We start from the raw sequence: 16,053 nt of genomic DNA, 5'->3' as shown, positions 1-16,053 counted from the left end.
ATCTCAAGTCCCTCTTCATAACTAGTTTCCCAGCCTTGGCATCATTCTGATGAATCTATGCTGTACCCTCTATATGGCTTTAATGTCTTTTCCATAATGGGGCATCCAAAGCTGCATACAGAACTGCTGTTCATTCTCATATCATATTGGTTCTCCTGTCTGCTTATATCTTAAGTGGCGTGTTACTGTTGTTTATCGATTTAGCAAGAAGCATTCTGTGGAAGAGGGTCATGATATTTGTGCCAAACGGTCTTTGACCAATATAAGCAACCTCGTGGATTCCTAGATGTAAATGAAGAAGTCATCATAACTGTAAGCTGCTTCTTTGTCAAACTGTATAGATCAGTTTTTGATTCAACCTTCATGATTGTCAACAACCACAGCAGTGAATCTGAGATGCATGCCACCAATAGAAGATAGCCTTTCATCGGCATATTCTTCAATTTCCATCAGATGGCTGTCATCCCGTAATGCAATACCAGTCCATTCCAAAGCAACATTCTTTGGTAGATGAATGGCATATTACTAACCATTATTATGTTCAAGCAGCAAAGCCAAAGATATACAACAATCGACATACCACAAATGTAGACTAAATGTCTGAAAGATTGCAGATGTGGCAAGCCAGTGTGCAATGTGTTCATACTGATTTACTGTTTATATGCTGCAGATCCAAGAAGGTGTAGTTAAAATGATCAGCAGATTATGTTACATACAGTGACAATGATGAACTGGATAATACCAGCTAAATGTTTCAATTTGTATGTCTTGTATTTCATGTTTTCTACTTTAAATCAATATTCAAAATCATAGAAAGCTCAGGACAAGAGGCCATCATGACTGTGCCAGCACTAGCTCCACTTAGGAGATTTCTATTCTAATCTAATTTCTCAGCCCTTTCCCCATATCCTATAAGATTTTCACTTGAGGGGTAATGCATTTCATATTTTAGTAATCCTTTGCATGAAAATTTTCTTCTAACTTCCACCTTTATGCTTTTGTACTAATCTTGTGTTAATCTTTCACTGTGTACCTTTGCAAAACCTTAAACATTATACATGTAACATATAATGTATAATGCAACATATACGAAATAATAAAACACTTTTTGTTTGTTTGCATTGTACTGAATTTGTAATGATTTGATAAGTTATATTTTAAATAACTAATTTTAAATATTTAGAGTATTTTCATAGTGAGGGAAAATTCAACAAGCATTTAGTACTTCGGGAGTTACACCTTCTCTGTAGCTCCAAACAGATGGCATTCGTTTCTGATCAGAATAATCCACATAAAATGCTTGCTTCCAATGTTTACACTTACAACTGTACAGATTCAGTTCATGTGGTCATTCATCCCAATACATATTCTTCTTTTGTTCCTCTCAAAAATTGAAGGAGTTTTATATTTGGTGTTTAAATGAGCCATGTGCAAATCTCTGTTCTACAGACTAGGCAAACCCTAACATAAAGAAGTGTGATTTTTTACTCTAAACTGTGATCACAGTGAATTGCTGCATTTACACTGAGCAATTTATTGTAAATCACTTGAAAATACACAATAAATACAAGTTTGCAGTTGTGGTATAAATGAAGTATTATGCATAAAACAAACCTCTGATGTTCTTTTTACATTCACATGTTGGTCAATATTTACCAATATGACCTAAAAAAAGGTGCTTAAAACAAAATTTATTTTAAGATAATTTATTTAGTCAATCTGTTGTCACATACCACTTTTGCTAGCCATTGCTTCACCCTCCCTCTTCTCTTGCTCCCTGGAAGTAGTGGGGCAGGGTGTAAAACAGCCAGCCCATTCTTATCTCTCTCGAGTTCGAATGCATCATTCTACATGGAATTCCACCTAACATTCTTCTCAAAGACCAACAAAACTTTAAAGCCTCGAGATTCCTCCATTTCAGCAACGTGATAAATGCACAATACAGGCAGGCAAGGGAGGAATTTGGGGCAGGACCAGGCTATGTTAGGTCTCCGGCCCTTTTTTGGTCCATTTAAAATTCTGCCAGAAGTGCAGGCATCAATAAAAGACGTTGGGTTAGTGGGATTATATTATCTGATAGAAATCTTGTTACTTCCACCTCAACTGTCCCAATGTGATGTATGCCTACAGAAAGTTGGTGTACTAGGGTACCAGAACCCAATCCTGGTGGAAGTGAGCGCCCTGGAATTTAAAAGGCTGGTTTTCCAATGGCAAACCCATTGGGAAAATGGCAAATTTAAATTGGGCCTTCCAGCACTTTTTTTTGAAAAAGGTCTTCAGCTAATACAGTAACACCAAAAATGGCACAGATGCCTATCCACATTGTGCTAATGCCCCTGACTCCAGGATTTGAGACAAGTCGAGAGTGCATTCTCATGCCCAAAAGGCCCTCCCAGAAATTTCTCAGCTTTAATGTTAGGCAGACAAGTTTTAAGAATTAAAAACTTAAGAGTTAGCACGTAACATTAGTCCTTAATACCATGCCACCAATCTCAATCAACAATTATGTTGATACTGAAAATGTTGACAAATTTCAAAGTCCGTGCTATAGTTTTCTTGCACTATCCTAGCTGATTTAACAACAATCATGCTGACTGAACTGGTCATTATAAATAAATTGTTGAATTATGGAAACAGGAATAACATTTAAGAACAGATTGTACCGCTGACATTGCATTTTCTAAAATGAGATTTACTTACCAAGAGTCAGTGATTTATGTGTGGCACAGAACATAATGGCGACTGTGTCTGCAGCTGTAAAGCCTGATTTTTTTCTGAAAGAGAAAGAGAAGTTGAATATATATCTATCTAAACAAATTCTTAAGACTAATTTTTATGTAAAAATTTGCAAGTTATGCATATTGCAATAACCATATTCCACTTGAAAATAGAGATGCAGTAAAATATATAAATGTACTCATACAAGAATACAATTACCCACCTTGTAGAAATGATAAAAGTTAAAAACATGAAACTCAGCTGAAGGGAAAATACTAAAAGAAAAATGAAAATAATATTTAATAAACCTCAACAGTACAGAAATATTTTCAAATTGCATACAGTTTGCAATGCAATTAGAACAGAACCTGAATAACTGTAAAGATAAATTCATCTTACATGAAGTTTAAGTTTATATTTCCTGTATTGTAAGCTTTTCCTTGTTAAATTTTTCAACTATCAAATATAAATTTTCAAGAAGGACAACAATATTAAAATTTCAAGCTATCCATTGCTACTTATAATTTTATTACTGCAATTGTGAGTATTTTATCTGAATATTAAGCAGCATTATAATGTTCCACTTTATATTTTCTAAAATGACTGTAGTATTCAAATGTGACCGTACAATAACATTTGTTAAGTGGAAATGAAACCAGTCACCTCAAGTAGTTCAAACAAAGAAGCCATATCTGGCAGCCAGTAGGAACCTCGCCATATTGGACACTCAGATACTTTATTTTTCTTAAAGAGTAACTTGTAGTTTTAAAATAATTTCTAACAGAAGTTGTAGTTAGATCAGCTCAAACCAGATTATTATATCTATATGAATGCTAATTTCCCTACAAACACTATGAAATTAAATGCATGAAAATGGAGTTGTAATGGCAGAATTTGGTTTGAAGGGCTGGTTGTAACATGACTTATCTGTCATTGGAGTTCAGATTACACTCTGATTAAACAAACCAAAAATCCTGTGTTAAAAGACAACATATTAAATGACAATCATTGGAAAGAAATGAAATGTTTGAAAAAGGGGGGGAATAAACTTTCTCCTGCAGGGTAATAATGCCAGACAGTTTCCAGGTTGGATTCCCTGAATGTGCTGTTAGCTGATCTTATTAGGCACTGTTGGGAGTATCACAAATGGCCTCGGCATCCCTGGACTAAGACAGGGAAAAATATCAGCCAGGATAACTACACCTGATGGCTATCCAGTGACTCCAGCTGGAAACTGCAGATATATGGGCAAGATCAGCCCTGTCTGCTTTGTACTCTATATCCCAATGGCTGGATTACTTTCTGACTCATTTTATTGTAAACCTGAACACAAATGACTTCCAAAACATTTTAGAACACCAGTATGAGTTTAAAACTAATATGAAGTAATACCAGGCTATCAACAAGGTTAACATGAACAGATGCCACTTGGTGAGGTACCAAAGGGCTGCAATTATCTGTGAAACCATACCCAGCATCAATCACTGATGTCGTATGAAGGGGAGAAACTTAAAAATTCATTGAAACAAAATAACTAATTGAAAAAGCGTGATTTTTTTCTCTCCATGTGAAAGACCGTTATAATTTACTTGCCTCTGCTGAGCCCATCAGTTAGGGGTTTTCTGCATAGGTGAAAGAAACTCTTATCACTCATTATTAGCGAATTATAACCAAAACAAAATTAACTCTCTTTACAACATTTCTATGTGTTATAAGAAAGTGCAGTAATAGATAACAATGCTGAGGATATTGCACTGGCATACTAGTAGATAAGTCACAGATTTCTTTTAGCCTGTTGTGTGATCTAGTCCTGGAACAGCTGACAACGATGTGTTTGACAGTAGCAATGAAAGGATAATATAAAATCTGACCAAATTTTATTCATTACTTACTTATAAAAATAATTAATATCAGACTAAAGGTATCTAGCTCAATTTTTGGATTGGAGAAAGTATCACAAAAGGTTGAGTATATGATCATAAGCAGCACACAGCTGCTGATAGCACCAAATGGGGGCTTCTTCCTTTCAAGCCAATCCTTGATGTATCTTCGAACAATCTGATGAAAAAAAAATTGAGAAAAAAAATCAGCAGGTTATCTTGTAAAGGGCTATGTGAGTCAAGTTGGGCATCACAAAATAAATATGACAGCACAGTGGCATTACGGGAATGGAATAATTCAGTTGGTGTCCCCAGTGGATTTCAAAGCTTTCTAGCTGCACAACTGTTCTTCTGGGGAATTTAACATTTTTAGTGCAACTTCCGTTGGGGAACTCTAATGAGAGCACATTTTCAACTAGATTCAAATCCATCCTTAATCATGGCAAATGCTCTTTGCTAGCTGTCACTGAAATATGCCCATTAAGTTTCCCTTAAGTTTGTATCCTCCATTGGCACAAATGAATGCATGCAATTATCAGGTACTCCTCTCTATAAACAAACAATGTTAAGCTCAACTTTGGGAACCTGAAATATCTGACATCTTCTGGAATTTCGCAAAGGTGGATAATTGAAAGTGATCCTTAGAACATTTTAATATTTAAACAGCTAGCATTGCACCAGAAGTTTCTAATTAAATTATAACTCATGCTTGAAAATGAAAAGTACATGTGTTGTGGGAGTTTAAATAATTTAATCTCTGAATATCCAGTCTAACTATAAACCTGAACACAAATGACATTCAAAACATTTTAGAATACCAGCATGACCACTTCAAAAAAAAAACAAAATGAAATAATACCAGGTTATCAACAAAGTTAACAATTTTGATAGAAAATATTTCCTAAATGTTTTAGCTAATTAGTTTTTTTAGACATCTTCTGGACTTTTACAGATACTAACAATTTACCAAGATGCACTATATAAAATTTTAACCAAAGAAATGTTTCTATGTTGCAATGAAACTTATAAGTAGGAAGTCAAAAAAACACCTTGGGACCAGATGTCATTTCCATGTCAGAAACACTCATAGCTTTTGAGACTAAAATTTTCCAATGATTAAATGATTATTGGTATTGTTTCGGATTACAATGCACATTATATTACTACACTACAGTAGACATGCATTTAAGGTCAGTATACAACATAAAGAGGAATACAATAAATAACATCGACAATACTAGGTTCTATTAATAAAGCAGTGCATTTGGTGGACTGGTCAGTCTCTAACTTCACTATGTGTAACACTTATTGTGACAAATATATTATAAATCTGAATTAAGCAGCTAACCATATTGGTCCACTTGATTGTGTGAGTAACCTAAAATTTATAATACTGCATAGAGTTCAGGGCATATGCAACTCTAATGTATACCCAGATTACATAGAAGACTATAGAGTTAGATTGGTGCCATTTAGAAGGGTGTTGTGTCATCTTCCTCATAAATCTCCACACAAAACCTCTCCAATACAAAAAGGAAAAATACCCAAAAAGATCAGTGTTATTTAGTCTAGGCTTTCGTGTGAGGATCACAGAATACATCTTGTGTATCTACCTCTAAACAGCAGAAAGCGCTGCCAGATGACACAGTTGATCACATCTGCTTCTGAAATCCTTATTCATGCTTTTATTACCTCCAGAGTCTATTATTCCAATGCTCTCCTGGTCAACCTCCCATCCTTCACCCACCATAAAATTCAGCAGATGGCTGAAATAGAGGTGGAGGTGGGTAATGTAATGGAGGTGGAAGCAGCTAGTCTTTGTGATGGAGAGGAAATAGAGTCAGAAACTCAGCTCATAATTGAACAGGATGGTGAGGTTACAAACAATCTGGTTCAGCCTAAGACAGTGGCCAGAAAGGAAGAGTGGAGTTGGTGGCAAGAGTGTGGAGTTTGTGGTGGAAGCCAAAGATCATGGCTTCGGTCTTCTCACTGTTTAGCTGGAAAAAAATTACATTTCATCCAAGATAGGATGTTCGATAAATAGCCTGATAGCACAGAGGCATTGGAGGGGTTGAGAGGTAGAACCGGGTGCAATGAGAATGCATGTGAAAGATGACCCTGTGTCTGTAGATGATGTCACCAAGGAGCAGCATGTAGATAAGGAGGGGGGGCAATGATGGATCATTAATCCTATATAGAAGGGCTTAATTCAGTAACCAAAGCATGCTACGTGCATAGATTTCTTTGTTTATGTAATGGTACATGAGGGGAACAAATTTATCTATCTATTTGCCTGCCTGCAGTGGATGATTTATTTATGTACTTAATTTGCAAGTTACTAGTGTGAGATTTTAATGTTTAAAGATTTGTGAACTAGGCATACAGTTGATTTTCAGTATATCCATTTCAAAAGGAACTAGGCATATGTCAAAAAAATGTATGAAGTTTAATTAAACTCCAGTTAAAAAAGTTATTGAATTGAAAAATTAGCAATTAAAATGGATAGTGCCATGAAAAATCCCATTCCCAGCAGCACTAGAGGAATTAAAATTAATTTGACCATACAAACTGGTTTAAACTTAAATGTGGTTGGCATGACATATAAATTAAGTTCCAGTTCATTTTACTATACTTCTGTAATATTTTATTCTTAATTAAGACTTCATATAATGCTAATACTGTTGTGGCAATTAACAAATGCATGAAAGGTAATGCAAAGAAGATACGATCATTGACATATAGAAAGGGTAGTATTAATTTAAGCTCACAAAATACATCATCTGTTTCTGAGGTACAATTTTATCTTGGCATATAAATGGTACTATTTTACTTGTCATAAATTCTCATCAACATGCAATACAGAAATGACAGATCACAAATTGACAGAATGTAAAGCGTAACTTTTTGACAACTTTTTGCATCTTTTATGGGGGAACTAGTTACAGCTCTTGGAAATGGCTATTTTCTCACTGACAGAGAAATTTTGTTACTACACCCCTGCCATTTATCAGTAAGCATCTGTTTCCTGCTAAAATTTCCAAACACAGAAAAAATAAATAATTTCCACTCTTAGACTGAGATCCATGCAAAACCACTGAGGGAATTCTGCAAGAAATAGAACTAGCATATGAAGTTTTGATACATGTATTCTTTGTAGTTTTGGACTGATACAGTATGATGAGGTACAACTGTAGCAACTCTTATGCTCCTGGCATAAATTTAGAGGCTGGTTTAAGAATAGCGATTCTTACAGCACTGTCTCTGATCATAATTCTGTTGAGGTCCAACAGGCTGGCAATAGTTGGAGGGGGTGGAATTTAATATGGAGCAGATCATCCTCATCAAGCGTAGAGATCTAATCCAGGAGCAAGAGATGATGTTTCGCTGTATCTACCAATCACGTTCACAATATTCCATAACTGGGCTAATATAGGTCTTGTAGAATACTGAAGCTGCTTATTTTGTCAAGTAAGGCTCATTGTTTTCCCACTTCAACCACATTTGCCAGCCATTTATGTGTCCAGCGCAGATTAGATGTAGTTACTGAGTAAAAAAGCTGGATCTTTGTAACTGAACAGTTTGCAACACTTATAGAGTGAAGGAGAATGGGCAACAACTAGATTGAACTTTCTCAAGAGTTACTGGGCCAGAAATCACGCAGAGTGCCGAGGCAATGCTCGCTGCAGCTCCTGTGAATTAAATTAACGAAAATACTTACTGTGGGCTCTGTGGCGTCAAATTACTTGATTTTGAACTTTCAAAAAATTGTGCGCTATCAACCCAGCCTCCGAGCAGCGTGAGTTGACGCGCATGGAACAGTCTGTGAGAATAGAAGACACGCCCACAGGATCTGTCAGGAAAACATGTCACGTCCACAAATTCAGCCTTCATTGCTCAAGCAGACTTCATTCATTTAAAGTTAGTACTCTGGATGTCATTGTAAATAAAAATTTAATTTTTTTAATATAAAGTCAAAGAAATAATTGAATTAAATTAAAGAGACAGAAGGGAAAAATAAACTTTAAAAAATTTTCTTAATTTTTAAAAATGTTTTATTTAATAACCAAAAACTATTAAAATAAAGAGTTAAATGAGACTCCACATTTTTAAAATTTAATTTTTTAGTTGTTTGGCAGTCATTAAGACTAACCGCACTTTTAAAACTTAGTTTAGACTTGGCATTTTTAAAGGTACCTGTTTGGTGGCGTAATTAGTTACTTTCCAGCTGGGTAATTGAGCAAGTTTCCATGATTGCAGCATGCGATGGCCCTTTAATTCGAAGCTGTCAAATTGTGGCCGAAGCAATAGGAGCAAGTTCACGGTTTCCGCGTTTTAGTGTGCATGTGCAAACGCGGGAACTTGCTCCTTCAATTTGCCATTAAAAACAGAGAGTGCTGTTGAGCTCCTCCGTTATTTCGGGAGCAATTTCTGGTATCTTCAATGACAATAACATGCAATTTCCCTACCCAATATCAAAATCTAATGCCTTCAATTAAGGTACTGAATCACAAATCCATTGAGAAACTAGCTTTGTGTTGCTTTTCTGGTGAGCTACCAAATGATACACAACTTTCTCTGCGGGCAATGAATGATCAGCTTACTGGAATATCTATGCAGGAATCCTCGGGGAAGTATTTGGTGCATTTTTTTGGCCTTCAGCAATGACCTAATGGATGCCATCTTATTCACTGTTCTCTTTGGTGAAGACCACATAACCAATGCAGCCCTGTATGATGCAAAACACTCAAAGGGGTGGTGTTACAGATATTTTCCCCATTTGTAGGTGCCAGTTAAATGAATGAGGAAGAATGTAAACATCTCTATGAAACAATAAGATGGCAGTTTCTACATTAAAAAAATTCCTGAAGGCTGCTAGATGCACCATGACAGAATAACAGATGATGGACAGTTGCATTGGTTTTAAGCTGGAATAATGATGCCTAAACAAAATACATTTAAAAACAAATAAACAAGAAAACATCACCACCAACTCGTAGAAATAATCTGAATTGGGGATAATTAGTAGAAATAGTTATATAGTTATTCACTGAATGTAAGGTAAGAGTACAGTATTAAAGACCAATTGAACTGTTGTATAGATTCTTGTGTCTGGTTCAACCACCTCACTCTTCTCCTGGCAGATTTGGTACTACACCTTGGTTCAATCAGTTTTGGCCCAATTCCACAAACCAGTATGGATTTCAACATGGCTGTTTCAATAGTGGTCTTGTTGCCCATGTTTCACACCTCTGGAACTCTGCTCAACACTTTAGTGAACCATTTGTCATTGCCCTGGACAATTCTAAAGCTTCGATAAGGTCTGGCACCATCCATTTCAAACAAGCTATCATCATATGGTCTCATTCCAAAGCTATATTAATGGCTATTTACTTTCCCCTCAAATGTTCCAACAGTGCTATAGTTGATAGCTCATCCTGACTCTTCTATTAATGCAGGGGTTGCTTAAGCTGACACAGACCTCTAAAAGCTGACAACTGAAGAATGATCCTGATTATAAGCGTTGTGGATCACCCGCTATAGAAATCATTCGATTTTCATTTCCATTGAAATTGATGAGACAGGGCAGGAAGGGAGGCAAGGGGAAGGGGTTGGAGAGGAGTGGGGAAGGGGAGAAGTGAAGGTGAGAGGGTGGTGGGGGAGGAAGCTGGGGGAGGAGATGGAGGAGGGGAGGATAGGAGAAAGAGGGGGATATGGGGAAGGGGATATGGAAAGGGAAATGGGGACAGGGGACAAGGGAAAGAGGCTGGGCTGTAAAACGGTCTCAGCTGGGGTAGGGGGAAAGGCAAGTTGTCAAAGGCTGTCAGGTGAAGGGAGGGGGTGGGGTTGGCCAGGCTGCCAAACACTTTCAGTGGGCCACATGGTGGGATGCGTGCAGTCCTCGTGGAGACCAAATCCCATCTTTACGCTGAGGACACCCTCCATCGTATCATGTGGCATTACCACCTCACTATAAGAGCTGGATTAAGAACATATCTAGCAGCTCAGAACTGAGCATTCATGAGGCACTGTGGGCCATCAGCAGCAGTAGAATTGTATTCCACCACAATCTGTAACCTCATGGCCCAGCCCATCCCTCACTCCCTCCTATTACCAAGAAGCGAAACGACCAACCCTGGTTCAATGAGGACTGTAGAAGAGCATGCTGGGAGCAGCACCAGGTGTACCTGAAAATGAGGTGCTAGCCTGGTCAATCTACAACACAGGACTATATGCACGCTAAACAGTGGAAGAAGCAGGTTATAGACAGAGCTAAGTGATCACACAACAAACGGATCAGGTCAAAGCTCTGCAGTCCTCCAACATTCAGTCGCAAATGGTGGTGTGCAATTAAGCAACTAAAAGGAGGAGGAGGCTCCATGAACATCCCCACCCTCAATGAATTAAAAAGACAAGTCTGAGGAGTTCACAACCATCTTCTGCCAGAAGTGCCTTGTGGATGATCCTTCTTCGCCTCCACCTTGGTCCCATCACAAATGCCAGTCTCCAGCCAAATCAATTCACTACACGTGACATCAATAAACAGTTGAGTGCAATGCACACAGCAAAGGCTATCAGCCCCAACAACATCCCGGCTGTAGTGCTGAAGACATCTGCTTCTGAACTAGCCATGCCTCTAGGCAAACTGTTCCAGTACAGCTACACTGACATCTACCCGATAATGTGGAAAATTGATAAAGTATGGCTTGTCCACAAAAAGCCGGATATATCCAAACCGGCCAAATACTGCCCTATCAGCCTACTCTCAATCATCAGCAAAGTTATGGAAGGTGTCAAGAGTGCTATCAACTGGCACTCACTCACCAATAACCTGCTAATCAATGCTCAGTTTGGTTTCCGCAGGAACCATTCGGCTCCAGACCTCATTATAGCCTTGGTCCAAACATGGACACTAGAGTTGAATAGTACAGGTGAGGTGAGTGACTGCCCCGGCATCAAGGCAGCATTTGACCGAGTGTGGTACCAAGGAGCCCTAGCAAACTGAAGTTTTATTTGTTAGGTAAGGGTATCATGGGATTATGGAGCTAAGGTGGATAAATGGAGTTTTAAAAAAATTCATTCATGGCCAGCATTTAATGCCCATCCCTATTTGCCCTTGAGAAGGTGGTGGTGAGCTGCCTTCTTGAATTGTTGCAGTCTGTGTGGTGAAGGTACTCCCACAGTGCTGTTAGGTAGGGAGTTCCAGGATTTTGACCCAGCGACGATGAAGGAACGGTGATATATTTCCAAGTCAGTATGGTGGTCTTATGTGCGACTTGGAGAGGAACGTTCAGGTGGTGTTGTTTCCGTGTGCCTGCTGCCCTTGTCCTTCTAGGTGGTAGAGGTCGCGGGTTTGGGAGGTGCTGTCGAGTAAGCCTTGGTGAGTTTCTGCAGTGCATCTTGTAGATGGTACACACTGCAGCCACGGTGCACCGGTGGTGGATGGGGTTAATGTTTAAGGTGGTGGATGGGGTGCCAATCAAGCGGGATGCTTTGTCCTGGATGGTGTCAAGCTTCTTGAGTATTGTTGGAGCTGCACTCATCCAGGCAAGTGGAGAGTATCACACTCCTGACTTGTGCCTTGTAGATGGTGGAAAGGCTTTGGGGAGTCACAGAATACCCAGCCTCTGACCTGCTCTTGCAGCTACAGTATTTATGTGGCTGGTCCAGTTAAGTTTCTGATCAATGGTGACCCGCAAGATGTTGATGGTGGGGTATTCGGCGATGGTAATGCCGTTGAATGTCAAGGAGAGGTGGTCAGACTCTCTCTCATGGGAGATGGTCATTGTCTGGCACTTGTCTGGTGCAAAAGTTACTTGCCACTTATCAGCCCAAGCCTGGATGTTGTCCAGGTCTTGCTGCATGTGGGCATGGACTGCTCCATTATCTGGAGGGTTGTGAATGGAACTGAACGCTGTGCAATCATCAGCGAACATCCCCATTTCTAACCTTATGATGGAGGGAAGGTCATTGATGAAGCAGCTGAAGATGATCGGGCCCAAGACAGTGCCCTGAGGAACTCCTGCAGCGATATCCCGGGGCTGAGATGATTGGCCTCCAACAAACACTACCACCTTCCTTTGTGCTAGGTATGACTCCAGCCACAGGAGAGTTTTCCCTCTGATTCCCATTGACTTCAATTTTATGAGGACTCCTTGATGCCATACTTGGTCAAATGCTGCCTTGATGTCAAGGGCAGTCACTCTCACCTCACCTCTGGAATTCAGCTTTTTTGTACACGTTTGGACAAATGCTGTAATGAGGTCTGGAGCTGATTGGTCCTGGCAGAATCCTGACTGAGCATCAGTGAGCAGGATTAGGTAAGTGCTGCTACTAAGGGTAGCAAGGGCACAGAATGTACTCTGGGTGGGGGACTTCAATGCCCATCACCAAGAGTGGCTCGGTAGCACAATTACTGACCGAACTGGCCGAGTCCTGAAGGACATAGCTGCCAGACTGGGCCTGCAGCAGGTGGTGAGAGAACCAACAGGAGGGAAAAACCTACTTGACCTCGTCCTCACCGATCTACCTGTCGCAGAGGCATCTGTCCATGACAATATTGGTAGGAGTGACCACCGCACAATCCTTATGGAGAAGAAGTCCCTTCCTCACACTGAGGACACCGTCATTGTGTTGTGTGGCACTACCACTGTACTAAATGGGATAGATTCAGAACAGATCTAGCAGCTCAAAACTGGGCATCCATGAAGCCCTGTGGGCCATCAGCAGCAGCAGAATTGTATTCCAGCACAATCTGTAACCTCATGGCCCGGCATGTCCCTCACTCTACCGCTTGATAGCACCGTCGATGACACCTTCCATCATTTTGCTGATGACTGAGAGTAGACTGATAGGGTGGTAATTAGCCAGATTGGATTTGTCCTACTTTTTGTGGACAGGACATAACTGGGCAATTTTCCACTTTGTCGGGTAGATGCCAGTGTTGTAGCTGTACTGAAACAGCTTGGCGAGAGGCGCAGCTAGTTCTGGAGCACAAGTCTTCAGCACTACAGCCGGGATGTTGTCGGGGCCCATAGCCTTTGCTGTATCCAGTGCATTCAGCCGTTTCTTGATATCATGTCGAGTGAATCGAATTGGCTGAAGACTGGTTTCTGTGATGGTGGGAATCTCGGTTGCAAATGATTCAGCCTTGTCTTTTGCACTCATGTGCTGGGGTCTGTCATCATTGGGGTGGGGATGTTCACGGAGCCTCCTCCTCCTATTAGTTGTTTACTTGTTCTTCACCATTCACGACTGGATGTTGCAGGACTGCAGAGCTTTGCTCTGATTCATTGGTTGTGGGATCACTTAGCTCTGTCCATAGCATGCTGCTTCCGCTCTTTAGCATGCATGTCGTCCTGTGTCGTAGCTTCATCAGGTTGGCACCTCATTTTTTAGTATGCCTGGTGCTGCTCCTGGCATGCTCTTTTCCACTCCTCATTGAACCAAGGTTGATCCCCTGGCTTGTTGGTAATGGTAGAGTGAGGGATATGCCGGGCCTTGAGGTTACAGATTGTGTTGGAATACAATTCTGCTGCTGCTGATGACCCACAGCTTCATGGATGCCCAGTTTTGAGCTGCCAGATCTGTTCTGAATCTATCCCATTTAGCACGGTGGTAGTGCCACACAACACGTTGGATGGTATCTTCAGTGTGAAGAAGGGATTTTGTTTCCATAGGGACTGTGCGGTGGTCACTCCTACCAATACTGTCGTGGACAGACACATCTGCGACGGGTAGATTGGTGAGGACGAGGTCAAGTAGGTTTGTCCAACTTGTTGGTTCTCTCACCACCTGCTGCAGGCCCAGTCTGGCAGCTATGTCCTTCAAGACTTGGCCAGTTCGTTCAGTAATTGTGCTACCGAGCCATTCTTGGTGATGGGCATTGAAGTCCCCCACCTAGAGTACATTCTGTGCCCTTGCTACGCTTAGTGCTTCCTCCAAGTGGTTCTCAACATAGAGAAATATTGATTCATCAGCTGAGGGAGGGCCGTAGGTGGTAATCAGCAGGAGGTTTCCTTGCCCATGCTTGACCTGATGCCATGAGACTTCATGAGGTCCGGAGTACCAATGTTGAAGACTCCCAGGGCCATTCCCTCCTGAATGTTTACCACAGTGTCGCTGTGGGTCTGTCCTGCTGGTGAGACAGGACATACCCAGGGATGGTGATGGAGGAGTCTGGGACGTTGGCTGAAAGGTGTGATTCTGTGAGTATGGCTATGTCAGGCTGTTGCTTGACTAGACTGTGGGACAGCTCTCTCAATTTTGGCACAACTCCGCAGATGTTAGCGAGGAGGACTTTGCAGGGTCAACTGGGCTTGGTTTGTCTTTGCCTTTGTCGAATCCGGTGCCTACTGGTCCGTCCGGTTTTATTCTTATTTTGACTTTTTGTAGCGGGATTGTACAACTGAGTGGCTTGCTAGGCCATTTCAGAGGGCAGTTAAGAATCAACCACATTGTTGTGGGTCTGGAGTTGAGGTACAGATCAGCCGTAATCTAATTGAATGGCAGAGCAGACTTGAGAGGCTGAATGGCCTGCTCCTGTTCCTAAGTCAATGGGGATCAGGGGGAAAACTCTCCAGTGGCTGGAGCGATACCTGGCACGAAGGAAGATGGTTGTAGTCATTGGAGACCAATCTCAGCCCTGAGACATTGCTGCAGGAGTTCTTCAAGGCAGCATCCTAGGCAATGGCATTACCATTGCTGAGTCCCCGACTATCAACATCTTGGGGGTCACCATTGACCACTGACTAGAAACTGAACTGGACCAGGCACATAAATGTCATCACTACTAGAGATGGTCAGAGGCTGGGTATTCTGCTGTGAGTGGCTCATCTTCTGACTTCCCAAAGTCTCTCTTCCACCTACAAGGCACAAGACAGGAGTGTGATGGAATGCTCTCCACTCAGCTGGGTGGAAGCAGCTCCAAAAACATTCAACAAGCTTGACACTATCCAAGGCAAAGCAGTCCGTTTGTTCGGCAGCCCATCTTCTGTCTTAAACATCCACTCTCTCCACTATCAGTGTACCGCGGCTGCAGTGTGTACTATCTACAGGATGCACTGCAGCAACTTGCCATGGCTTTTTTGGCAGTACCTTCCAAACCCATGACATCCACCACCTAGAGGTCAAGGGCAGCAGGTGGATGGGAACACCATCATCTCTAAGTTCCCCTCCAAGTCACACACCATCCTGACTTGGACATATATCGCCATTCCTTCATTGTCATTGGTTCAAAATCCTGGAAAACTCTATCAAACAGCACTGTGGGAGTACCTTCATCACACAGACTGCAGCGGTTTAAGAAGGCAGCTCACCACCTCTTTCTCGAGGATAACTATGGATGGACAATAAATACCGGCCTTGCCAGCTGGGCCGACATCCAGAGAATGGAATCATTTGGGGCAGGGTGGAACTGGACAGAATTGGCAAGAAGGCCCACCCACAGCTTATGTGG

At 41.0% G+C, this 16,053-nt stretch overlaps 1 protein-coding gene across 1 annotated transcript in view; it reads right to left on the bottom strand.

Moving 5' to 3' along the window:
• Nucleotides 1-16,053, bottom strand: part of slc10a7 (solute carrier family 10 member 7) — a 293,348-nt gene that overhangs the window by 47,395 nt on the left and 229,900 nt on the right. Inside the window, exons 8-10 of the mRNA XM_067992302.1 lie at nt 4,611-4,776; nt 2,942-2,993; nt 2,701-2,774 (exon numbers count right to left, since the gene is read on the bottom strand). Coding sequence (XP_067848403.1) covers nt 2,701-2,774; nt 2,942-2,993; nt 4,611-4,776 — 292 coding nt within the window. The remainder of the gene's footprint in view (nt 1-2,700; nt 2,775-2,941; nt 2,994-4,610; nt 4,777-16,053) is intronic.

Source organism: Heptranchias perlo, chromosome 1, assembly GCF_035084215.1.
Source record: "Heptranchias perlo isolate sHepPer1 chromosome 1, sHepPer1.hap1, whole genome shotgun sequence".
Taxonomy (NCBI): Eukaryota; Metazoa; Chordata; class Chondrichthyes; order Hexanchiformes; family Hexanchidae; genus Heptranchias; species Heptranchias perlo.
The sequence above is the reverse complement of the archived record's forward strand: the minus strand, read 5'-3'. Positions and strand labels throughout refer to the sequence as shown.